At 38.2% G+C, this 25450-nt stretch overlaps 1 protein-coding gene across 2 annotated transcripts in view; it reads left to right on the top strand.

Annotated features, from left to right (window-relative positions):
- The window catches only part of GABRG2 (gamma-aminobutyric acid type A receptor subunit gamma2), a 61517-nt gene that overhangs the window by 15859 nt on the left and 20208 nt on the right, over nucleotides 1–25450 (top strand). For both annotated transcript variants that reach the window (XM_027711630.2, XM_027711648.2), the window contains exons 2-6: nucleotides 6709–6857; nucleotides 8495–8562; nucleotides 9294–9514; nucleotides 12115–12197; nucleotides 12898–13035. In XM_027711630.2, coding sequence (XP_027567431.1) covers nucleotides 6709–6857; nucleotides 8495–8562; nucleotides 9294–9514; nucleotides 12115–12197; nucleotides 12898–13035 — 659 coding nt within the window. The remainder of the gene's footprint in view (nucleotides 1–6708; nucleotides 6858–8494; nucleotides 8563–9293; nucleotides 9515–12114; nucleotides 12198–12897; nucleotides 13036–25450) is intronic.

The raw sequence follows: 25450 nt of genomic DNA, 5'->3' as shown, positions 1-25450 counted from the left end.
CACTAAAACAGACCTAGTCAAATCACATTCCAGTAATGGCCATTAACTCCTTCTCTTGAGATTTCCCAGCTATAGTGGAAATCTGCAGGAGCTGAGTAATAGCAACAGGCAAAAATCATGCTCCAAGTGCCTTAGATTTCACATGCAGAGATGCATCAAACAGTTTCAAAAGAAGATAAATTTAAAGAAAAAAGGAGGAAAGAAGAGGATGAGAAGGGAGAGAACTGGAGAGAAGAGGAAGGTAAACCAAAAAACCTTCTCAGGTTCATGTAATTCCAAGGTTACACCTTTTACACTTAGATAGAGCCAGTAAATTTCAAATAAAACAGAAGATCAACTCAAGCTAACCCTGTGATGCAGAAGAATATCTGAACCTATTTCCACCTTTTCTGTTTGTTTCTAATGCTTTCACTTGCCACTAACATGAGTAGCCAGAACCATGGTGAAAACAGGTATGGGAGTAGATTATACAACCTCCAGTAAACGAAATGTAAGGAAATATATTCATACAAAATTCAAGCTCAAAAAAAATGGAAATAATCATCTTAAGTTAAGGAGGCTTATCTGAATCATCTGATCACATCTTACACTCCTCCAGAAGTCTAGATGCTGCAGTTCAAACTCAGGATGTTCAAAATTAATGATATATGTTTGTTTCTATAATTATCTTTCTTATTCCTTACTGGCTAAACAAGTTTGTTTCAACCCTCTACACTTTGTTTTCCTCCCTAGGGGTAGCACACAATTCCAGTGCACACCCAAAGGTTCATATTGTGGTGGAATTCAGCTTTGATTATTTACATCAGCCTGTTCTGATAGATCTGAAGGTGGAAATCCTTTATCAACTTATTTAACAATGTGCCTCAACTTTCTGCTGAAGAAACAGATTCTAGACTGGGTGCTACATTTCAGCTTTTGGTTCTTTGCCAGGACTGCTAACATTGGTCCCCGTTTCCGGGAATTTTTGTGACAACTTGCCGTGACCATTTTGTTGCTACTAGAAATATTTTAAAAGGAATAATAATCCTCATGGTCACTCACAACTTGAACCCAATTTGTTGTGCAATGCAAATATTGCACTACAATTTTTCAGTATAGTGAACCAGAGAACAGAGTAAATACTACAAACGATAAGTTTGTAGTTTGTTAGAACTCTCAGTAAATGCACTCCAAAGGGCTTTTTTAAGAGGTGTTTTTGTGAACATACAGGAAGGAAACAAAACTTAAACCAACTTAAATTTTTCATTTTCAATATTTCTGTATAAACACTTGCTTTAGCCACATTGAACTTAATCTGAAAATATGGCAAATAGATGCTTTAACAATAACTACGACGAGCTAAAATTTATGATGTGTTATGTGCAGTAGTTGATGTGAGTTCATATCTTGGGGAAGATGTAGAATGACCGTAGGATAAACCAGTCTGCTGTGACTGACAGTTTTACAGAGACCAATACAAAACCCTAATTGCCATATAATATTTTAGAAGTCTGTGAAGAGGTTTAAGAATTGGACTGTTTTACTCAAAATGTCTGAAAAGTACCAGTGAGATACTGTGAATTGTTGAATGACTAGAAGAAAGCTTGTAAAATCCACAGTGTGATACATAGGTCTGTGTTGCCAGGTATCATCTCTTCAGTGAACAAGAGATGAAATGTTCGCAGGGATCCAGGCACCCTTTAAATCTCAGGGTAGGCACAGTTTTCAGAAATGAGTGATTGCTGGCAATCTGGGGCCTTCACGCTCAGTAAAGATGACTGAGAAGTCATCTGCTGGGAGTACTCATCTGTGCTCCTCTAGTGATTTCTGGGTCTTGAATACCCATTTTGAGACTTGTGTACTCAGTCCCCATGTAATCCTAATGTTTCAGCTTATGAGAACTGCAGTATTATTTTAATAATTATTGCCTTGTACACTTCAGTACCTCTGTGACTTAGGGATGAAAGAAAAACTCAGCTTTGCTTTGTTTTTAAGCAGTAATCATTTCATGACAAGGTTTTAAATACTTTACACAACTTGAATAGTTCATGAAATGATAGCTGTAGCAGAAGCAGTTGCCTAGGAAATAAACTACCTTCTACAGGTGACCTACCTAAGATCCACCCTACCCAAAACACTGAGTAGAGGTCAAAACTGTTTAGTTTCTTCCTGTGAACTTCCTCATCCTCCCTCACTCCATGACTACATCAAAGGGCCAAAATACAGCTTATACTCTCTTTTGGCCAGGTGTGAAACAAGTTTTGCTGGAAACTCTGGGAATCTAGGATTTCAGGCTCTTCAACATAGCTCCATCCAGAATTGTAGTTGCACCAGCACCACAACTCTAGGTGAAGGGAGTAGGACTACATGATTTCCACGATTTCGTAGTTCAAATTTCTCCACATCATTTCGTGTTAAATGACTGGATCTCCTCTTTTCCTCTCTAAGCAAAGCATTATTCCATCTTTAATGTAAGAAATGATTTGGGAAAAATTAATCTCCACATTACATGATTTGCAGTGCTGAAAAAATTGAAGGTTGGGTATTGTGATGAACATTTAGTAGTGAAAGAGAAAATAGGATCGATTTTTATGGTAAGGATAATAGCACAATCCTGGGCATAGCCCTGGGATTTAAACAATACGAATGGACAGCCTAGAAACATGAACAGGGTGAGAGAATCCAGGCCACAGCTTTGTGCAAACATGCTCTGTTTCAATCGAGATGGCTTTGCTTCAAACGTGGTTGGCAGCCCCCAGAGAGAACACAGGTACTGTCAGACTGCCAGAGACACTGTATGCTCCTCAGACTCATCTGTCACATCTGCATACAGCATCTCTGCATCCACTGTGGAAACCTGGAATGCCTTTCCCTCACAGTGACCATATTATCACCATGACTAATGTACGACCTATAGATTAAGGTAATTCTTTATGCACATCAGAGAATGAATTTAACTTGACTCTTCATTAAATAAACAGTGCTGTTATGTAAACTAGCAAGCCTCGTTTCAGTCCTTCCCTGAGAGGTAGAACAGATTGGTGCTTTCAATGGACAACTCATTCTATATGTAAGTACTTTATTAAATCTTTGCTGAAGGCTTTATAACTTCTATAGCCTACTTTGTATAAAAGATGAAATTGGCCAGAGTTTTTCAACAAATAAATTTAAGTTTGTAATAGGAGTTAAACTAACTAATTGCTAGCTATTCAGTACTGCTACACTTCTTTTCCTTTATGCACTTTGTGGCTGCTCTGATTCTGCCTGTAAATGGCAATGCAACAGCAGGCACATTTCAGCAGGATAATTGACTCTTGGGTGAAGGTCCACAGAAAATTCTCAGTAATAGTTAAAATTAATTTTCACTCCTGTTTAACACCTGACATGGTAAAAAGCTCAGTGGAAGAATGAGGTTTTTATGTAAATGTAGAGTGAGATACCAGTTTACAGATCTTTGCACGTTATACAAAAAAAATCTAATCTAAATTAATAAATGCTTATTAGCATGTAGTGATTGCTGCCCTTTGTCTGCTTTGCAAAGATGTATTTCAGGTAATTTGAGTCATACAAAGAGCCCCCTGAATGTTAAACACTCATGGTTAAATATATATGTAAGTAATTACCATCACAGCTACCTCATACAGGCTTAGCTGGCCAACTGAGCAGGGATTGCACCAGATGACCTCCAAAAGTGCCTTCTAACTTCAAGTACTCTTTGGCTTGAAGTTTCAAGTTTGGGTTCTGACTCTCTTAAGCCTTCTTTTTTTCAACTAGGGAAAGTGGATTTATGTAGAGCAGTTTTGCACACATCTTACAATGGCATTAATGGCCGAGTGGGAATATCTCAACTGTTGAGATTTTGTGTCAGTGTCCGAAACATTAACCTTCCAAAAATTTTACTGTAATCTGCAAGTAGGTAAATAGATGTTTCTTTTCATATCTATATTACTAGATTTGAAAACTTCTGGCAGTCATAAAAATAAAAGCAGATTTCAATATACATTTGGGTATAATCTAGGCTTTAACAAATTTGTTCTGGACATTAAAAGCTCTTGCAAAATTTAGATGATATAATCAGAAGGACTGATCTGAAAGTCTTAAGGAGATGAAAAGGGCTTTGTCGTTATAACTTTCATTAGTATTAATTTCATTAGCATGGCATGGCCAAAGCCCTGCTCATCTGGATAGAGATGGACCTCAGGTTGCTCTGGCTGGTGTGCAGGTTTACACAGAGAGACATTTAGACAATTGCATACCCATACTAACTTATGATCCTCTTGGAATTCTGATAAAAACTGGCATTTAGTGGCATTTTTCCCTAGCTACATTGGCTGTGTTCTCTCTCCTCTGTCTCCCACTAATCTCATAAAGTATTTGCTGGTTTTTGAGATGTGGACTGCCAAAATGGCTTGAAATGAGAGATGAGTAAACAAATAAGTAGATATTTCGTTCATGCAAATAATTTCCAAGAAGAAACGGAAGTTTTAGTGACTTTTGAATGCTGTTCAATAAAGTTGTTCTAGATTTGAGAAAACCACTAGACACACCTACTCCTAATCTTGCACTGTCTAGGACACCAGATTCTACTAACTAGCTGTTTTGAAGCTTTCTCATCACATTGATATTCAGTAACACCTTGCCTTTATGAAAGCATGCATTTGATTTACTTTTTCTTTTCCATTTAGAAAATTATATTCTTTTCAGAGAATGGATGTTTATTTGGTTATAAAACAGGAATATGGCCTTTTATACATAAAGTTGTATTTCTTCATTATCTTTGCATGGTTTGAAAACATATAATCTAGTGCCTTCTGTTTGCAAAGACTTTATTTAGAAAGGTTTTCTTTCCTCCAAGAGAAAGAACTTGGCTTCAGTTATGTTCCTTTGAATTATAATTAGAACTTTGAACTCCAGACAGCTGAATAAACAAATTTCCCCAATTTAATTATATTGGCCTGTTTGTCAGTACTAGCAGAATACTACGGAGCACATACCCAATTAAAACTCTGCTTTTCACTGCCTGTAAAAGGCTGAGGCTTGTGCAGCCAGAAGGAAGAAGTTGGGTTGATAGCTCTTGAGCTGGGAAGCTGAAGCTCCCAGGTTCATACTGCTGGTGTTGGGTGGCTTAGGGGTGCCTGGAGGCTGCACTCAGTGGAATTCAGGACATGGAACCAAGGCACAGATTAACCAATCAAAGCTCAACTCAATGCAGTACAAGTCTGGCTCTCTCTTCATGCTGCACATTCCCTGTGCACAGTCTCAGGCTGCTTCAAATGTCACTGTACCTTCAGCACCTCCCAGGGAGCAGAGTCTTACACGCAGAGGCACAGACGTGTTGTGGCTTTGTCCTGTCAGGTTGTGCCCATGGGGAAGAAAGGACCCAAAACCTCTTTCATAGTTCAGTTGTATTTGTGCAGTTGGTTTACAGCTCCCAAAGCCCAACACGGGAGAGCCTTCAGGCCATCCATTCTGAGTAGGTCCAAGCTGGATGCAGCAGGAGAACACTGCAGGGGTGAGTGGGCACAACCTCACTAAGGCTGCTGGTAAGGGAGTGGTGCTCTCAGACTCTGGGCCCACTCCTCCCTGCACTGCTGCACCCATGGCCAGCTGGGCCTCTTTCAATCTCGTGTGCCAAGCACAAGACCCAGGCCCCAGAAGAATCTACTTCTCTGAGCTCTTTCCCACTCCTGTACAGATTCTGGCTGAAATGGGAAAATAACTAAATTTTCTGCTTTTAACCCATTTGTATCCAAGTTCTACCTGCTGGCTTAAGAAATCTGTAGTATCATTAAGATTTTTCATATCCAGCAGTGTTCAAACTTTGTCACAGAAGCAGGTCAGGAAAGAAGGACGCTGGTATATTATGCAAAAAACAGTTGCCTAGCACTGTTCAGCTGATTATCACTGACATTCTGAAATTAAAATATCTGATTCTGTCATATCCTGAAGTAGTTTCTGTATTCTCCTTTAGAACTGGAGGCACAGATTTTGAGAAAACAAAACATCCATTAAGAGCAGTCTACACATTTCTGACTCCTAACTTGCCTTTTTTTTTTTTTTTTTTCACTGTGATAAGCAGGTTGAATTAGATCTGCTGTCATCCTGCTCAGTAGCAGAAACAACTAGCAGACAGACTTTTTATCCTCTCTGGGTTCTGGTTAGCAAAAGTGAAAATGAAAACCCTTGGCAAAAATTTGTGCTGAACTTTCCAAAATCACAATAGGCTCAAGTTCATCAGAGTGGAGAAAAGCTGTGTGACAGTTAGTTTGAATGAATCTAATTATCAGTCATGTCAGTTATGTGGTGCATCAAATCATTCTCTCCAAGAGAAGTAATGCAACAACACTGTGTACATAATAAGTGATATTTTGGGGGAGAGTTGCATAAGCTGAGTGACAATTAGATTTGTTTCATAACAGGTCCCACCTGAGGCAGTGAGAGAAAAAATAGGCGCGGCAAAGGTGATAAGCACTGATGTTCCTTCGAGGAGACTGAATGTGGTATCAACTGTACTAGAAGGAAATGCTGCTAAAGTGAACTGTAACCTCAACCGTTACATGGCACCTTTACTGGGAGTCTCCTTTTATAAAGCAGGCAGTATTATTAAAGCAGTATTATAATTAAAGCAGTATTATTAAAGCCTGAGGTGGGTGTGTTTTGTGTCCCAAAAAAGTTACCTGCCAATTTGTATTTCTCAAGGCTATTTCTTCATTTTTATTTCTTTATTAGTTCCACCCAGAAGGGAGATGATGATTATGAAGATTACACTTCAAATAAGACTTGGGTTTTGACTCCCAAAGTCCATGAGAGTGATGTGACTCTTATTTTAAATGGCTTGCTGGAAGGATATGACAACAAGTTGAGACCTGACATAGGAGGTATGTTGGTTTTCTTTCTAGACGACTTTGGATTAAGCACTGAAGAGAAACAATTGTTATGTCATATGATCGCACACAGGAAGCATAATGCATTCAAAGTAGTTATGAGAATAAAATACAATGCAGTAAAACATCAGAGGCATGAAAATTAGTCATGAATTTGGAAGCTGACATAAATTAAGATTGCTGAATCTATCTTAAAACATCTGATAAGACTGTTGTTAATTGCTGAATCAGGCTGCCCGTAATGATCTACCTGCATAGGAAGTTCTAAATTTAACTTCTGGGGACTGAAAAAGCAAGTTTTTATCATCTTTTTATACCTAAGTGAGGGTGTTAGAGAATCACAAATAACATATTGAAAAGGAAGGTCAAAAAGAGGATACCACAGCCTGATCCTTGTATGATGTGATGGATACAGAGCCTCCAATGGCAGCAGGTCTGCACTGGCTGATCCAGCCTGGGCCCTGACTTGCACTGCAGGGCAAGAGGTGACAGGGGAATGAATGGGGCACAGAGAAAGAGGTTCACAAAAAATAACTGCAGTCAGGCAAGGCCAGTCTCCCCAGATGTTTCCCACAGCCAGTATAAGTATATAGACCTAAATCTGGACTCGTAATGGAAGTCTTATCTGACTGAATCACCTTTTACAGGAATCTTCCTCTCCATCGATTACTGAGGGAGCTCAAAGAGAAAAATCTGAATTGCTGCAAGTGTGTTTGAGAGGCTCCATGTGTGCACAGCACAGGCAGACAATACCTCTGGAGAAGAGGATGCAGCAGTAATAAGATTATAGAAAAAGGCAGGGAGATTTCATGGCTGAGGAAGGCCCAGGAAAGCAGAGAGCAGCAAGGTTAATGAAGGAACCTGTTTCTAACAAGTTTATAGAGGCTTATAAACAAAGGAATTTTTCACAGTGGGGGATGAGTCTTTAACCTTCAATGTACATATACAGTGTAAATTAGCAGAGGAACTTATTCTCCCAATCCAAGACTCCAGAAACAGAGAGGAAGTAGACATTCGTAAAAGCAATTGAGAAAAAACATCATGTTTTTAGTCAAGGTGTATAAGAATAATAAAGCTACAATAGAGTAATTTCAAAATAAATTTATTCTAACAACTGTTCTTCATTTCTGTTTGAGAGCCTTGAGTATTAATTTTGCTTTGGGCTCCTGAAATTGCTACTTGCCTACAGCCACCTCTGCAGGCAACAGCAGTCATGCTGCATTTGGCATTATAATGTAAAACAGGTGGTCCAAAACACCATAAGAAAAATGTTTGTTCTCATTGATAGTGTTTTGTCAGATGTGCTGCTGTGACCTGACACAAAATATACATCCTCTCAGTCAGATATGAGTCACTCTAAGCTAACAACATTCGTTTCAGTATTTATTCTCATAGCATAAAGGAATTAGTTCTGATAGAATAAGTGATACAAGAATTTGTCTCAAAGTGTCTCCAGCTAATTTCAAACTGAAGACATTGCTGCAAATCTATATTTATTGTATATGCACATTTAAATGTGAGGCAACCACAGCCATCCAGGAGAAGTACTATAATAATATGATTGTGTTTGACTTCCATGTAGTTGACTTTGACCTTCATTCATTTCACTGATTCTCGTGTTTCTCTTCCAGTTAAACCAACAATAATTCACACTGACATGTATGTAAACAGCATTGGGCCTGTGAATGCCATCAACATGGTACGTAAATGATTGCCAGTTTTCCTTCTTACCACGTCTCCATCATTTTGACATGACAAAGCTTCCATTAGTTCTAATGTTGTGTTGTACCTGTATTATTTTTAAAACCTCATTGTAATTATGAATGTGAGGACTATTATGAGGTATAAATCTCTATGAGATGGGAAAACTGAGCTCTATGCTGAAAAATGTAATAATAATAGTTTTTAACATATCCACACACTTTCACGTGCCCTACTTTCACATGCTTTGGGACAGTTTAACTCCTGTGAAACTGAGCTTCCAGATTGCTACAAAATAGGGAAAGCTGTTCACCGGTGATACGATAATTCTTGCCACCCAGAGATAAAAAGCAGAAAGCCCAGATCCTCTCCACAGGCTTCCCCACTGGCAGTTCAGTCAGCTCAAACTTTTCCTGTCCTAGATCCAAGGAAATAGGTAATTGTTCTCTGGCCTGAGCAGGTCTGGGTTGAGATGTGGGGACACAGAGCTAGAAAGGTGCATATGACACTCAATTTTACCCTAGTTTTACCTCTCAGTGGGAAAAATAACAGGATAAATTGGTTTTAAACAATAATCTTTTGTAAAATTCACAAAAAAATTGGTTTTATCAGTTCTAGGATCATCTTCTGTAGTTCAGTTTTTTCATGTGAAATTAAGGAAAGCATATCAGGAGCTGTGTAAAATGCTGAGTGCTATGTTTTCATCAGTATTTCTGGTTAACACAACAGGAATATACAATTGATATATTTTTCGCCCAAACGTGGTATGACAGACGTCTGAAGTTCAACAGCACTATAAAAGTGCTCAGATTAAACAGCAACATGGTTGGGAAGATCTGGATACCAGACACATTCTTCCGAAATTCCAAGAAAGCTGATGCTCATTGGATAACAACTCCTAATAGGATGCTCAGGATCTGGAATGACGGCAGAGTCTTGTACACATTGAGGTATTTACACATAACTTTAATTTCTGTAAGGAAAGCCAGAGAAAGACCCTCTGAATCCAGGTCATTTGACACTAACCTGAAGGAAAAAACATTGGGGTTTCCTGTTTATTTATTCATAAAACCCTGAAAAAGGGAAGTATTTATATGATAGTCACTGCATGAAATTTATGTTATATTGGCACAATAAAGAATTTTATTTCTTCCTATGGATGGTACTGTCTTGCTCCACAATAGTCACCTTCCTATATTAAAATGATTACAGATTTTTACAGTAATTACTTTTCATTTTCAGGTATGTTTTATTGTTTGCCACTAGTTTGGTCCCTACTGTCTTTTACCTTTTTATTCCACTAAACTGATAAATTTGAATTTTCCTTGAATTAAGTAGATGGTATAAAAGGAGGTATTATATACATCAAAGGTGTCTTATTCTGAATTAACTACAATTTAGCTAGATGAGGCTCAACACTGCAAAAGCATTTTGTTCCTCAAATATCCTGTGAGAGTAAGGTTTATCATTTTGGCATTGAACATTTAAGGTTTAATCCCAACCTATGGATATGCCCCATTCCACTAAAATTTTCATGAACCTGAAATTGCTGTGCTCATGTCCAGATTTCCCAGTCACATGTGTAGCTTTCCTACAGAGACAGATTCCTTTTTCAATAATTAAGTTATGTGTGTGCCTACATTAAAGTGTAGCATGTGCCATATGTAACAACTCAAATATCATATTACAAATCACCATAAGATACTTCCTAAATGGGAAAATCTTAAGTGTTTGGGTTTTCTTACTTTTTTTTTTTACATGTGATATGATACTTGGGTTTATGTAAAATACAGATAAATACAGCATTTTGTCAAGATTATTTATAATTTAAAATGAGAGTATAGAATCAAAGATGATAGACATAGGATCATCTGATTTTAGACTGAAAGTTTTGAAGAAAATTATACTCATAATTTTAATGAACAGAGGTGAGGCTTTGGTTAACACAACCTTTTAACGTTGCAGCTGTCTGAATTACAAAAAGAAGATTTATTTCATAGTTATTTTACATTCATCACATGTTGCATCAGCCGAAGAGATAAGAGAACAATCGAAATTGAAGTCCAATGCAAATCAAAGTCAGTATGATAAAAATGATCCTAGATCCACTTTGGAAATATTAGATTTGAACTTGGCTACACTACTGTCTCTTGGATGTCATTACCTTTCTCTTCAAATTCCTCAGGTTCTCTCATTCGAAGGAGATGTATCTGATAGAACTTGGAAAGAGTTTTCTGTTATGAGTGTTTACTCAGTTGTGCTAGGGAGCCACAGTAAGCACCAGTAAGGATCTGACCCAGACTAAAGCACAAGTGAAATGGGATTTAACACATCTGGGATTCTGTTCTGAAGAGAAGAGAGCTCCGAAAGGGCTGATTGAGTTTTCTCAGTCACCTCCCCCCAGGCTCAAGAACCATCCTGACCAGCAGGAAATCAAGTATCTGTGATACTCAAGATGATGAAAATGAAAAGAGGAAGGGCAACAAGGAAATTAGATTTGCTCCTAAATTCCTAATGTTTCTCTTTGACTTCATTAACTTGGTGGTTGGTGGTCACAGCACCCCCCCTGCATCCCACAGGGTGAGACTCAGGGAGCCCTTTGCAGGCAGGAACACTCAGGATCCTGTAGACAAACCCAGCTCACAGGCTGATCAGCAAAGACCAGAAACCTACAGTTTTCCTAGAGACTCGTGGAACAAATAAACATTTCTCCTCCTCTTCTTTTTTTCCTCTCTCACCCCACCTCCTCCCTCCTTTCCAAAGTTCAAGATCCTGCTGCTCATGGCAAGGATGGGACTGAATGAAACATGGTAGAGTTTCTAGCAGGCACATCAGGGGGTACATCTCATCTAATTCTGGATTTCTAAAAGTACATGTCTTCACCTGATCTATAGCACCTACACTACCTGAGTTATTATGGACCCTCTCCTAATATTCAATGGAGAGAAACCCCTTTTGGTTCATTTTTCTTCTGCGGTAGTGCAAATGTCGTATTTTGGGAGGAAATGAAGTGTATCCTCAGAGCACCTTTACACCAGCTGGGAAGGGAGTCTAGGTGGCTGTCTTGGATGCAGATGTCTAAATTTGGACTGCCATCCGTCATTTCGGAAATAGAATTTTTGTCACAGAAAATACATTTCCCTAGTGCATTATGGCATGTTGTGATACAAAGATTTGTCACTGGTCATGAGATGACCTGTATATCTACTTATGGATTTGTTAGTCATGAGTAATGCTGCCATTTCAGATGCAGAGGAACAGAACTTTAATACCTTCTTCTGTTACACGGTCTGAAAAGATGATCAGGGTCTATGTAACCAAAAAAGAAACAGTGGTTATTGGTAACCATGATGTCTTCCTATGCTTGGAATATTCAAACAATTACATAATTCTCAATAACTTACTTCTGCTCTCTCTCTCTCCCTATATATAATATTTATATATTTCATAGTCAAGATCCATATTATGAAGAATCTTATTTTGCTTGCCATGATGCAGCTTTCGGGACAAACTTCTCAAGTGCATTCTGTATATCCTGATCTCTTCTCAGGCTGACAATTGATGCAGAGTGTCAGCTACAGTTACACAACTTCCCAATGGATGTGCACTCCTGCCCCCTGGAATTTTCAAGCTGTAAGTAACTTGCTTAAAAATATCCCTTTTCTGCCCCATACTGAACTGTTTATTATAAATTTATATTTACATTCTTAGAGTCAGTGAAGATAATGTTCTTAATTAGACATAGCCCAATGGTTTTCACTTTTATTTTGATCTTATTTTCAGTATGTGGATCATGTACGTTCACAAATAAAATTGAGGAATGCTATGTAAAAAAAAATCAAATTTCTGGACCTATGTGATTAGTTTATGCTTATATCTGAGCATAAAAGTAGAAATGTTTACTTTCAGCATCAAAGTCCCATGGCCTTACACTTTCTGTTTGCACACAGGTGTTTTATTATTGCACTAGTTGGAATCAAGTTTGACATTTTGCAGTCAGGTCAAGGTGTGAATTCCTGGTCCAGCTGCAGACTTTTTTTGTCCAAAATTTAAGGATGGAAAAAACTATATACTATGGGGTCCATGAAAGTGGAAAGGCTATTTTTGAAAAATTTATCTCAAATGTGATTTCAATTTGTAATTAGTAAAATAAAATGTGACATTAAGTAAAAGGCACTACTAAGTAATTTGAGGAAAACGTATCTATATTTTATTTGCAATATGCTTCTCCAGGTTTTTCAGAAATAAAAAGTAGTATTTTTACTGCCCAAAGTACACCCAAACCCTAGCACTGACTCTGACCCAAAGCTTCTGTGTCTCCCATTGCAATAAGATGGGTACCCCAGAGAAGAGATCATCTACCAGTGGAAGCGCAGCTCGGTCGAGGTGGGGGACACCAGGTCCTGGAGGCTCTATCAGTTCGCCTTCACAGGATTAAGAAACACAACTGAGGTGGTGAAAACTACTTCAGGTAAGACAACTGATGTGTTTACCCCCAGGTTCATTTCGGATTTTACTAACAGAATCAAACCAAGACAGATCTCTGGTTAGAACTTAGCACTGGCACTTCTCAGTACAATTACAGGCTTTTAAATATCTGTGAGACCATCCAGGCTTTAGCATTTCTGAACAGCTCACAAGCAGAAGAACAAGTTCTTTCCTGTCCATTCCCATCCTCCAGGGGTACATGGGACTGCTGGCAGAAACCACCACTGCAAGGGGGGTGGGCGAGGGAAGTTCCTCCACTGCTCCAGTGGAGAAAACAGCAGAGCTGAGCCACTCAATGATGATCTGATACTGAGGGGAACATTTTATGATCCCCTCCCAACTTCCAGACACAGAAAGTAGGCCTGCACACAAATGAAATGGGAAATCCCAACCTCTTTACTACAGAGGCTCTGAGTTTACTTTGTTCTTTCAAAAAGACACATTCAACTCTCATTAAAGACAACAGGCTTACAAATCAGAGTCTCAGATGATTTTCTTGCATATTTCTATCTCCTTGGAAACAAGTAATGGAATTTAAAATGATAAATGAAGAACTCTGCATTCAGTAAAAAAAAAATTAACTCTACTAACTAAGAAGAAAAACATATTATTTTAGGAATATATATTTTTTTATTTCTCAGTGGAAAGAAAATCAGTGACTATGAGAAAGGATTTAAAGAGGAATTGCATATTAACATGATTGTAGATGCATGATATCTCTTGTCTTTTATTTCTTATTTTCAAAAAGAAGAATTAAATGTAAGCAGGTTTGGTTTTTTTCAGGTTGCTTCCAATTTTTACCTTATTTTATTGATCTGGCAAGTATATTAATTTAAATTCAGACATCTGTGTTAATTCTGGCTTCAGAAATACCCCCACCCATTTTGTTTCTAAAAGGCCAGCATTGCTGGTATGTGAAGTGAGATGCACTAGAGCTGAGAGGAGCCTGCTGTGCATTGCACAGATGTGCAAAGAAAGAGGTGGAGAATTATTTCAAGTTCCAACTCCTGAATCATGGACATTAAGTACCAATGACATGTTTAGTCTTATGAGCAGGGCAAAACTGTGGCTTGGCTCTGCTGGTCAGAGCCTGGTGCTGATAAAGCCAAGGTTGGGGGTTCAATCTCCATAGGGGCCATTCGCTTAAGGGCTGGTCTCAGTGATCTTGGTGGGTCCCTTCCAAGTCTGAATACTTGGTGAAAAAAGTGGAATGTAGCCTCCCAGCTGTAGCCATGTTTGCCTAATGGTATCTTCTTCCATTTTAGCCAAGGAAGATATTTAGTCAGAAATTCAAGAAAGCATTTAACTTTTCTCATTTTGCCAGGAAAATAAATATAAAGGTGCAAAACAGGACAGGAGAGCAGCATGTGTGTGAGCCAGAGCTGTTAATAACCACCATTAGACATCACACATTGCTCTCAAAGCAAAAATATAACCAGCAATACATCTGCCCTCGGACTGTACAAAAGGCAGCAGTGTATCCAAGTGCGTTCTAAAGTCTCATCCTGCCCAGACTGAAAACTAACTGCAGTTCAGCCCTCATTCGAGTTTCCTTTATTTCCTATTTTCATTAATTTTCTGCTTGAGCAGAATCTCTAATTAACTCTTCCTTTGACCAGAGATAGAAAATAATAAAATCTTAACATGCTACAAGTTCCATATCCCCTGATTCAGCACATCTTGCATTGGTGAATCAAAAGCACTCTGATGTTCTGTTAATGTGAACAAGGTACATTCTGGGAAACAGTAAAACTTAGAAAGCAAAAATACACTTTTTCATGCAAAGAAAACTTTTTTTCTCCCCCAGGGGATATCCATTCAAGCTTGTAGTACTCACTTGAAGTACTGCCATAATGTTTTATGTGTAATTTTTCATATGATGACACACACCAGTCCACCCAATTTGCATTTAAAAGGAAGTATTTAGCAACTAGCATGCACTTTAAAGCAGCAGAGAGTCACTCAATTCCTAGGACAAAACGCCCATGAAAGCTACTCAGCCTGCTGAGCTGCTTTCAGAGACCTGCTGTGTATAAAAACTTGGGAAAATGTCCTGTGTATGTATTTCTTCTTCTGCAGTTACCTTATGTTTGATTTTCCTTGCTCCTCTTGTTTTTATGACCACAGATACACAAAACTACATTTTATTTTGATCTAGGTGTGGTATCTAAATGACTAGAAGGTGGGGGAAAAAAACCAACAACAAAATAGGGATTGTCATGAGTCTGGTCTATCTCTTACAAATATTTTGGTAAAGCTGGCAGAGCCTAAAGAGTGTTCATTGCTTACTTAAGTGACATATTAGCATACTGGCAGCTACATTAAGTCCAATATTCCTCAGCCAGACCCATACTCTACTTAAAAATACTCTCTTAACATGCACATATTTGCAGTAGAGTTTCACTAAAAGAAAAGACAGGAAAAATATTCCAAATTTATAGATTTATTTGAAACCTAAATGCAACCTGAGTACACCAGTTTAATGTTTCAATGGCCATACAGCCAAAATAAGTGCTAAGACTTTATGCAATGATTTTCAGTGCTGTATAGAACAGAATTTAGGTAGAAACTAATATCAGTCCCATTGCTGATGGTGTTAAGGCATTTGAAAACGGAGTAAACTTTCCATATCTCCATTTACTCCATTTCAAAACCAATTCTTGTTTCTGGCCTCGTTCCTCCCAGAGACTCCCAGTGCCAGTCCCTGAGGGCTCTGCTCACTGGGCGTTCAGAGCAGGGAACTAGAAAGGGTGGCTGAGATTTGGCCATTCCAAACTCCCTCACTCTCCTTCTGTCGTGTCAAAGATGGACATTTGAGCTCTGGGCTGAGCTGCAGGCAGAGAAGGACAAGGCTTGTTTGAGTGTGAGCTTCCTGAAGCCTGATGCACTTGCTGAAATGACTTCATTTATCTGCTGTTCTTCCTTTGCACGCACTGCAGAAATAGAAGATTAACTGAAAGGGCCAGATGTCACAATTCTGTCCCTGAATAGTCAGCAAATCCCAGTAACAGCAGGAAAAAAGCAACTGGAATATTACAAACCATCCTGCCTGTTTCTCTTGTCTGAAGTGAGTCATCCTGAAGTGGCAGCTCCTTTCCCTCCAAACTATCCAAACTAAACATTTACTTAGAACTGTAATTTTCTTCCACAGTCACTGACCAAGCAGTAAGAAATGACTTAGCTAATGTCCAGAAATTGTGGGGATTGTTAAGAAAAGTAAACTCAAAACCTTCTGCCCTGTGAACATTTCATTAAAATGACTAAATTAGTCCATACACGTTACTTGGATATATTTTTTGCTTTTTTACTACAATCTACCTTGTGTAAACAACAGTGGTTTAGTTTAGGTAATTTGCAATAAAATACACACTAAGACAATATCATCTGAGTTACATGAACTAGTACAGTTGACTTCATACACTTAGAAACTGAGATGGGTTTAAGATTTTTTTGTATTATTGAAGTATGTCCGCAATCATTTCTCAAACAATGCATACCTCAGTCATTTATGAGGAAACTACCATTTCTCTTGTGTGACCTTCGTGCTCACAGTGTAAGGCCCTCTCCACTGAATGGTAACGAGATCCTCCAATAAAAAAGGGATGAGCTAATGGAAAAGCATAGGGAACAAAAATTCACCACATTGCAAAATTTGGATGCCATGGGTAGCCCTTACAAAGAAAGCAACAGATTTGTAAAATCCTACTTCAAAACTAATACTGAGGTTGCTTTACTGACATAGTTCAGAGTTCATGTTATGCTTACAGTGTCTTTAGCTATTGAAGTGTGTGTGATTTATTAAATATATGGTCTATACTTGGGGCACATGTAAAACTAGCTGGCGAATATGGCAGGAAGTGGACACTAAGTATAAAAAGAACGGCAAAAATAAAGAGAAGCACAATATCGCACCGTACATTTAATTCAAATGAATGTCTGTTCTGTTTAGCCTTAAGAACTATTCTATATCTAATTTCTGACCTTTTATATTCACTGTGAATTCAAAATAAGAAACAAATTTGGTGAGAAAATTGCCCAGCAAGTTCGCCACTTGTGAAACGTATGAGCAAATGCTGCTGTTCCTTACTTTTTGGGTGTCAAAAGGAAAATATTATAGAGCTTACCTAGAATCACATTATAGAACAAAAGGTGTCTGTTGCTAATGAGAGGCTTCAAGGAAGTTTTTCTAGAGAACTCTGTCAACTCAGATTTGACCAATGAAAAGAATAAGCTTTAATTTTTCTGATTGCTACTGCAACGCAACAAGTGCTGCAGAAGTATAAGGTTTGCAAAACATAATGCACACGTGGATTACATGGATCAGGACACGTTGCACTTTGGGAACAGGAAAACAGGAACATTTCAAAATTTGAAAGTAGTTTCTGTAGTTAAAGAGTGAAAGATTTAGGAAGGAAATAAGCAAATGCATAAACATAAAAAGATTAGTAGTTGTCAGAAAAAAATTCTGGGTGGCTGTAGAAGTCCATGAAGGATAGAGAATGTGATACTGCTGCAAAACCCCCTGCTTCTGGGAAGATAGTAGAAACCCTAAAATCAGAGGGCTTATGAAATTGCACCACAGAACAGGAGGAAAGGGCTAGCTTTATGAATTTCATAAAAAATACTAGAACTAGACAAACTGGATTTCTATTCACTATTCCAGTGGTTTTGAATGTAAAAAATACTGTATTATGCAAACCACTTTGTACATGTGTAATTATTGAGGACAGACGGAGCTTCTGGTATTCCCAGTTCATTTCTGTGACTGGGTAGTTCCTCTTTTACACCAGACATTGTCTACAGCTTATTTACAGAGCCTGTCCCAAATTTTTAGTTAGATACAAAGGCATTATAAGACTAATCAATAAATAGCAGTCCAACAAGCTGCACAGGATCCACAAGACTGGTCAGCCAATATCTGTAAACGCCTTTTTATTTCCTTCCTGTCCTGGGTTTTACAGAGCTAATCAGAGCTGTGCACCAGAGACAGTGTATTGCTCATAACTGATAAACAGTGTCAAATTGGTAATTAAATATTTATCTTCCTATGCATCTATTAAGCCACATAAATAGATCTGGGTCTGGTTTCTGTTTTATCAGGAAAATGTGGTCAAGGCTATTATTTTGTGGAGGAGGATGTATTTGCAGGCCTTTATACTTTATTTTACTGTTGTATTGTAATGAATTGAACTGTTGGCAGACAAGCAGTCCCCAGAGGTTGCATAATGCTCAAAAAAACAGGAGTCTTCTTCTGCTTCTTTAATAAGGCAAAATATAACATGACAGTTGCAAATCATATTTGAAGATCTGTGTTGGTAAATAGGCCACTAAAAAATGGCCATAAGTGGATTGCCACTGCACCTAGAAATCCCTGAAAGCCCCATATACAGCCCCAGGTTCTAGGACGGGTTGATTATTGTATATGTTTTTTGAAGTATAAGGAAGAACAGACATATCTAGAATATGAATAACAAATTTTTCTCAAATAATCTAGATACTCCTGTCTGGTCAGTCATCCATCAAACCATATGGATGTTTGCTAAAGTTTAGCTATTGAAAAGTTGGTTCATTGAAAATAATCTACATTTCAGGATCATGTCTTCAAAAAGCAAAAATGCATTACAATTCCCTCGTTCCATACCTGTTGTATATTCCGCATTTTCTCATCCAAGTTGGTTAATTGGGTGGCTAATAATTATTTACAGATGAATTCCCATGACTGCATAAATGAACTAATTCAGTCAGCAGCTTTTTGCACTCTCCCTGCCATGCAGGCATTCAACACTTGTGTACACGCGCTTGTTCAGAGCTGCGAAGCCACAAGTCCTTAGAAGCATTTCTCCTTGTGTAATTCCTGTAGAGGCAGACAAGACTACAGGGACAAACCAAAGACATCCCAAGAAACTGTTCAATGAACTGCAAACGAGGGACAGAGGAATCCTGGCATGGCTGGGAAGGACTCAAGTCAGCTGCATTTGGGGCTGTTCTGTACTGGCTGCTTCAGCCTTGCCTGAAAATCTACACAGTTGCATTCCCACTTTCTTTAGTCATTCAGCCATCTCTCTGTTCATCATCTGGTCTGTAGTTTCTTTTCAAATCACCACAGACCTATTCCTGTGACAGCAGAACCATAGGAAAATCCATGCTCTCTTAACATGGCTGAGGCCAGGGAATTTAACACAAATGACGTATCCAGCAAGAAAGGCTCTGGATCCGAGCCACATGGATAATTAATAACCAGGTTTTGCCCGTTCTTCTGCTCTATGTTCAGTTATTACAACAATAAAAATGATCTTTCCAGTTTCTGTGACAAGGGTAGCTGCACCCATGTGAGAAACATTTCCATCCTCTTGCCAGTTGCTGTCAGATCCTTGGAAAGAGTTGGATGGTGAGAGGTGAGAACCCCGAGCCACGGCAGCAGCGACGGAGCCGGGACCGAGGGTGAAGGGACTTCACCACTGGTGTTAATGCAAAAAAGCTCCTAGAGCACAAACACTCCTTTCCTTTGCTATCTCTGTCACAGTGACGGGTCAGATTTTCTTGGTTTAATAGGGGGGAAAAAAAGCCACTATTTCTGGGGAATCAGTATGTTTCAGATTCTCCCAGGTTGAAAGACTCTGACCTTTTTGTTCAGGTTTGAATCTATATAGCTTCAGGTTTATGCATTCAAGCCCACCTGCTTCTAACTAATCATATAAAGAGTTGAAAGGCTCTTTGATGATTATTTTTCATCTTTTGAAAGGGGTTAAAGGCTTTCTTAAAATTCCAGTGACAGTAATTCAGCCTTTTTTTTATCCTCGGTTTTTCCTAGACTGAATGTCAACTGACTCACCTCGGCAAAGTGAAATCCTGACTGTCCCTGAGGAAAAGGGTTGTGGGCTCTGAAAACTTGTCCAATCTGCCCCAGCATGACTTCCCAACTGAACAGACTCTTGAGGGTCAAGTTTTTTTTCTGAGTCTGTCTTTCCTAAGGTTTGCCATATCTGAAAGCATGGCTTGCTAGAGCTTAAACTGAGCTTTAGAAAGGGCAGCTAAGGATAAAAAGAATTAAAGTACAAGTAACCAGAAAATAAGGGATAATGTGGGGTCTGACAAGCGTTTTCACTGAACCCATTACTGGGTAATTACAAAAGCACAGATATTATAGGCAAGATTGGTTTTGCATTAAATATAGTTTTGTGGATAGAATAGAACAGTGCCTTTAAATAATATTTGTTCATTTAATAGCAAGAAAATAATTAGATCTTTTAAGAAATTTAAATTATTTAAAAATAAAGAAAAAAATTGAATTTTGAATGCTTTTAATTTTATGATAAAATCAGCAAGTTAGCAGAGTAAGTCTATATCTTGAAACTTTTCCTGCAAATAACTAAGCACACGAATTTTTGTAATGCCTCTGATGTCCCTATCTATATATTTTCATAAGTACTGATGACTCTTTGAGACACAAAGCATATTAACATCCCAATTCCCTTTTATAATTCCTGTTTGGTAAAATGAAATCATCATACTCCAAATAACGACTGACTTCCACAGAAACATCACAAGAGAAAACACTGTAATGTCACCCTTTCCAGTTGGAGCCAGATGTAATTATGATGAATTGCAAGGAGAAATCTTTGTTCAAAAGGATTAGACACAATGGCTTGGTAGTTAGAGAACAATGTATAGTCACAATTATTTTAGCATTAAAATAACTCTGAACATTAAGCATTTTTAGGGGAGTTATCTTTTAGAGTGAGTAAGTACATTCAGTGGTAAAGTCACAAGATAATCTCTGTAATCTGTGAATTGATCAGTCTGGATCTGACAGTCAGTTCCTGCACTGATGTTTCACTTCCAGACCCTTTGCATGTACAAAAAAAATATGTTTGTAGTATAATGATTATAAGATATTTTCACTTTTTTTTTCCCTTGGTCTTACATTACTCATCATCTTCCTGCTCTTTTAGTGGAGAAAAATAAATTAATTAAGGATGTTTGAAGATGATGACAGCTCTGTGTTCATGATGCGTATAGTGCGGGGATAGTTAGTTGAAATAGGTTTCGTTTTGCCGGGAGCACATATATGTCCTAAATAATAAACATATGCTCTAAGGCTGTTCTTAGTTCAATCCCTTCCGTTTGCAAGTGCAGTTTTGAGCTTCCCAATCTCCTGTCATTACAGAGCATTTTTAGTAACCTACTTATCTAAGACGCTGTTTTGTCGGGGGAGGTTGTCACTGGGTTTGAACAGATATAACTGAAGGGCTGAGTGGAAGCAAGACAAGTCTGTGTAACAAGGGCCAGGCAGCATCCATGAGAGCTGATAACACTCAAATCCAGCCAAATATCCCATGTAAAAAGTGAATGAAACTAAGTTAACATAACTAAAGAGACCTTCTCAATGAGCTTTCATTTTTACTTTTTTTAAATCAAATAAAATGGGAGGGTCAAAGAGAAAATGTTAAATGAAAATGTGTACAGTATGTCCAACTACAGTACATACAGTATGTACAAACCACTCTGCTGTACCTTGTGACTAGAAAATGTTCTACTTCCATTTTTAGATACATGTTATCTACACAATTCCACAAACCCATCCTACAATGCTGACAACACATGTTCACAGAGGGGTAGAGTAGAATAATGTTAAGCATGGCAGTAACATTCAAATAATTGTCATTATCACTGTAAATTTCTCAAACATTAACTCCCTCATTTTGTATTGTTAAAACTAAATCTTAATTGTAAATAGTGTGTTTTAACGCTGCCGTTTGAAACAAGCTATAATTGTCCTCATTTCAATGTACATTACAGAAGCTATAAATATGCCACTTATCTCAAAAAGTGATACAGTCTATTAAGTGAGTTCTTTGCTACTCTCAAGAAAACTGCATAATTAAGGCTAAAGAGCTACAGGATAAAATTGATGTAATAATACTTTCTTGTGTCATGCCCTACATAGAAGAATTTGAAAATATTTTTCAAGATTTAATGCATGAAGTACCACAACACCCTTTGTGTGTCTTAATGCTAGTGACTACAAATTATCAGGAAATTAGTCAGCATTTGCTCTTTGTTCTTTCTTGGATATAGTTCCAAGAAATGAGAAAATTATCAAAAACTTGACTATTGCAAATAATGTGTTCTTGTTGATTGTAGCTCAATTTCTTGCACTTTAATCTTGAGAATATGAATCTGAAGAGGAAGCAGAGCCATGCTGTGTAGGTAACAAACAGTGCCACGAAGTCGCTTCCATTCTGAGTGCGTAGGTTAAAAAAAACCCTGAACAACTCTCTTCCCTTGCCTCCCTTCGGAAGTCCTACGATGGGTTCACACTCTATGGTTCAAATTACAGACAGCAATAACTGTTTGACCTTACTTTACACCCCTTCTCTAGTTATGCAAAATGCAAAACCACACTCATTAAATAACTGGAATGATTTCTTTGATTATTTTCTGCTGTCACTCGGTAACATTTAAAAACAAAAGAAAACAAGTCTGAATACTTCCAACCAACTTGTAAGTTCACCAAAATTTCCTTTCTTATCTCACTGTAGCAAATTACTGGTCCGGAACGCAGCTGTTAGATTGTTCCAGTTGCAAAGTCCCAAAGTGAAACACCAATATCTTGGAAGTGCCTATGTTAACTTTTATGACAGCATACTGTCAACTCCAGCTATGTTTGCTCTTGTGCTAAGAATTGGAGCTAAGAAATAAGAGTTCTTGAACAATTCTCTTATTTGCTTTGATCCTGGGAAAAGCAAAAGTATTGTTGAATATGAAGAAAAAAAAATTCTTTCCACTAGTATTTTAAAAAAAACAAGAATTGTCAAAAACTGTATGATTTGATTTAGAGAAAAAGGAGCAGGCTTTCAGGTATAGGTATAGGGTATCCTCCCGTTCAGAGAGAGATAATATATCTCTGGTGACAAGAAAAGTAAAGAACTTCACCAAGAGAATTTATTATTACTGAATGGTGCAAATAGGTAAAACCAATTATGACTCTGTAACTCAGAGAATTAAAGTGAAAAAGGAAGAAATAAATGATCTGAATATTGGAATATGGCAACAGAACATTCCTCTGAACTCCCGAACTGGCTCATTTTATGTGCCAAGAGCAAAGCCCAGCAGTGCCAGGGTGTCCTGCACAGAGGGGCTGGCACCGTGTCAGTCGGGCAGGAGGTTCCAGGGCTCTGCCATGGCCAGGGCTGTTGCTGTGGAGCCCCTGCCAGGCAGGAGAACCAGCTGGCACTGGGGTCACGGTGCCCTCTGTGCAGGACAGGATCCACTTGGTACCTGCAGCAGTTCCCATCCCTCTGGAACCTCCTCTGCCTGCCCTGGCTTTGCAACCCACAGTGCCCCCTCCACGGAATGCTGGGCTGCTGACCCTGGGCAGTTTGGAGGGGAAAAATCTTTACCTCGTGTCTTTGTGGCCCACCTCATTCCTACTGACACAGCCTTGGAAGTTTAAAGTGGATTTTTGTTTCCTGGTGTAATAAGAGATTTTCTCTAGGGATAATTAAGTAAGAATGTGTAGATCTGTGAGAAGAAGGGACAATTTTTTGAGGATTTGCATCTCATGGTAGAATTCCCTGCTGTCTAATCAACATGTAAATGCCATTTTCAGCAGCTGAAAGCACCTCACAGGTGTTCTCTAAGTCATTTCTTAACCCTTCTAGGGAGGAGGACCGTATGGAGTTGCTGATGTTGTGGAAAGCAGCAGCCCCATTATATGACAGTCCCTCAAATTCCCCTATCTATCTTTTTGACACTTTGCAACTTCTGTCTTAATACTTATAATTGAGCAATATTTTCAGAATTAGAATCAAGGACTGCCTGAGATAATATGACCTTGACTTCTCTTAGATGAACAGGATAAAAAGCAATGTACTTCTGTAAGTTTTAACTAAAGCCTAAACAATACCAGTTTTGAGGCTTATAAAAAAGAGTTATTCATTATTTACCTCAATTTTAATTACATTTCGCAAGCCATTGTAATTCCAACCTCCGGATGGGATTTAAGATCTATGAGTCAAAATATCCCAATAAGAATATTGGGAATTAAACTGAAATAAGGAAACAACTGAAATAATCTGAGAAGTGTTCAGCATAATATTTGTAGATTGAAGAATGGCAATTTTTTATGCATAGTTCAGATGAAGAGTTTGGATTTAGTGTGTGGAATTAAAGAGAAAGTAATATTCTAATATACACTCAACTTTTGTGAGAAGATCCTTTAGCAGACTTGTGAGCAAAAATTTTACACAGAAATGTACTTAAAATAATATTTGACTCTAACACCTTTGAAAATAAGGAAATTCAGCCCAATATGAAGTTCTTCATAGACAGAGCCTGCACTTCAGACTAGGCTAGTTGAATGTGGGAGCTTCATTCCACCTGTACTAGCTAAAATCAAAGATGAATGTACGATAGTTGTTAATATACCTGTCTGAATGCAGTGCTGCAGGGACTATACATGCAAAAAAGCTACAGTACAGTATAAAAATCAATTTAAAGGAAAAAGTAGCCTTTCAGTAAAGGGCAATGAGCAATATTATTTTTGATATGGCAAAGCTCTAATTCTTTAATTCATTTACTCTGGAAATGTAAACTTGGGAGATACAAACTTTTTTCTTCTAGATAAAATTCCTATGATAGGGGAATTTTATTCCAAAATCAGGGTTGCTAGCTCATACTAATACAAATAAACAACAAATAAATTGTTTCGTGTTGAGAACTGCTTGGAGAACTTTGTTTACACCTGTATTCATATTTTCAAACATTCACTTGGCTAAAAAGTTGTTCACATAGAAGTGTTAGGATCAAGAAACAGAGAGGAAACTACATCAGTAAAACATGTATTTTTCAAAAACTACCATCAGTCATCTTCTTTTGAACTTCTAGAAATAAAATGTTTAAAATTGATCTGGCTGGGAACAGTTGGGATGCAATTTGAGAACACGGCTGTCATTTCCATGGTAAAAACTGAAAGTCATGACAAAAAAACAAGCCTCTGACTTCAGTAGAGTGAAAAAGAGTAAAAACAGTATTTAAATGCTCTCTGAGTAACTGTTTCTGTCCCACCTGCAATATGTGCCTATGAAGGGCCAAGTGCTTGCTGGGGAGGGTGGCAGCAGAGCTGAACTAGAAGGGCCCCAGCTGCTGGGCACAGCCCATGGAGGAGCCACACTGGTGGGAATGGTGCTTTCCTAAAGGTAGCTGGATGGCATTTCCATAGGCACATGCCTTCCAGGAAACTCATGAGCCCCTCAAAGCAAATACTATTTTGCTGGGTGTGAGAAATTAATGCTTGTAATTTTATTGCTTTGCCTCTTGCATTTTGAGTGTCTTTCTCTCATGGAGTCTGAGGTAACATCATGACTGTTTCACAGAGAATCTCTCTAACAAGCTAC

The sequence above is a fragment of the Pipra filicauda genome, unplaced genomic scaffold (genome assembly GCF_003945595.2).
Source record: "Pipra filicauda isolate LSUMZ 115617 unplaced genomic scaffold, ASM394559v2 scaffold89_size2521313_pilon, whole genome shotgun sequence".
NCBI lineage: Eukaryota > Metazoa > Chordata > Aves > Passeriformes > Pipridae > Pipra > Pipra filicauda.
This window is presented reverse-complemented; position numbering and strand designations above follow the sequence as displayed.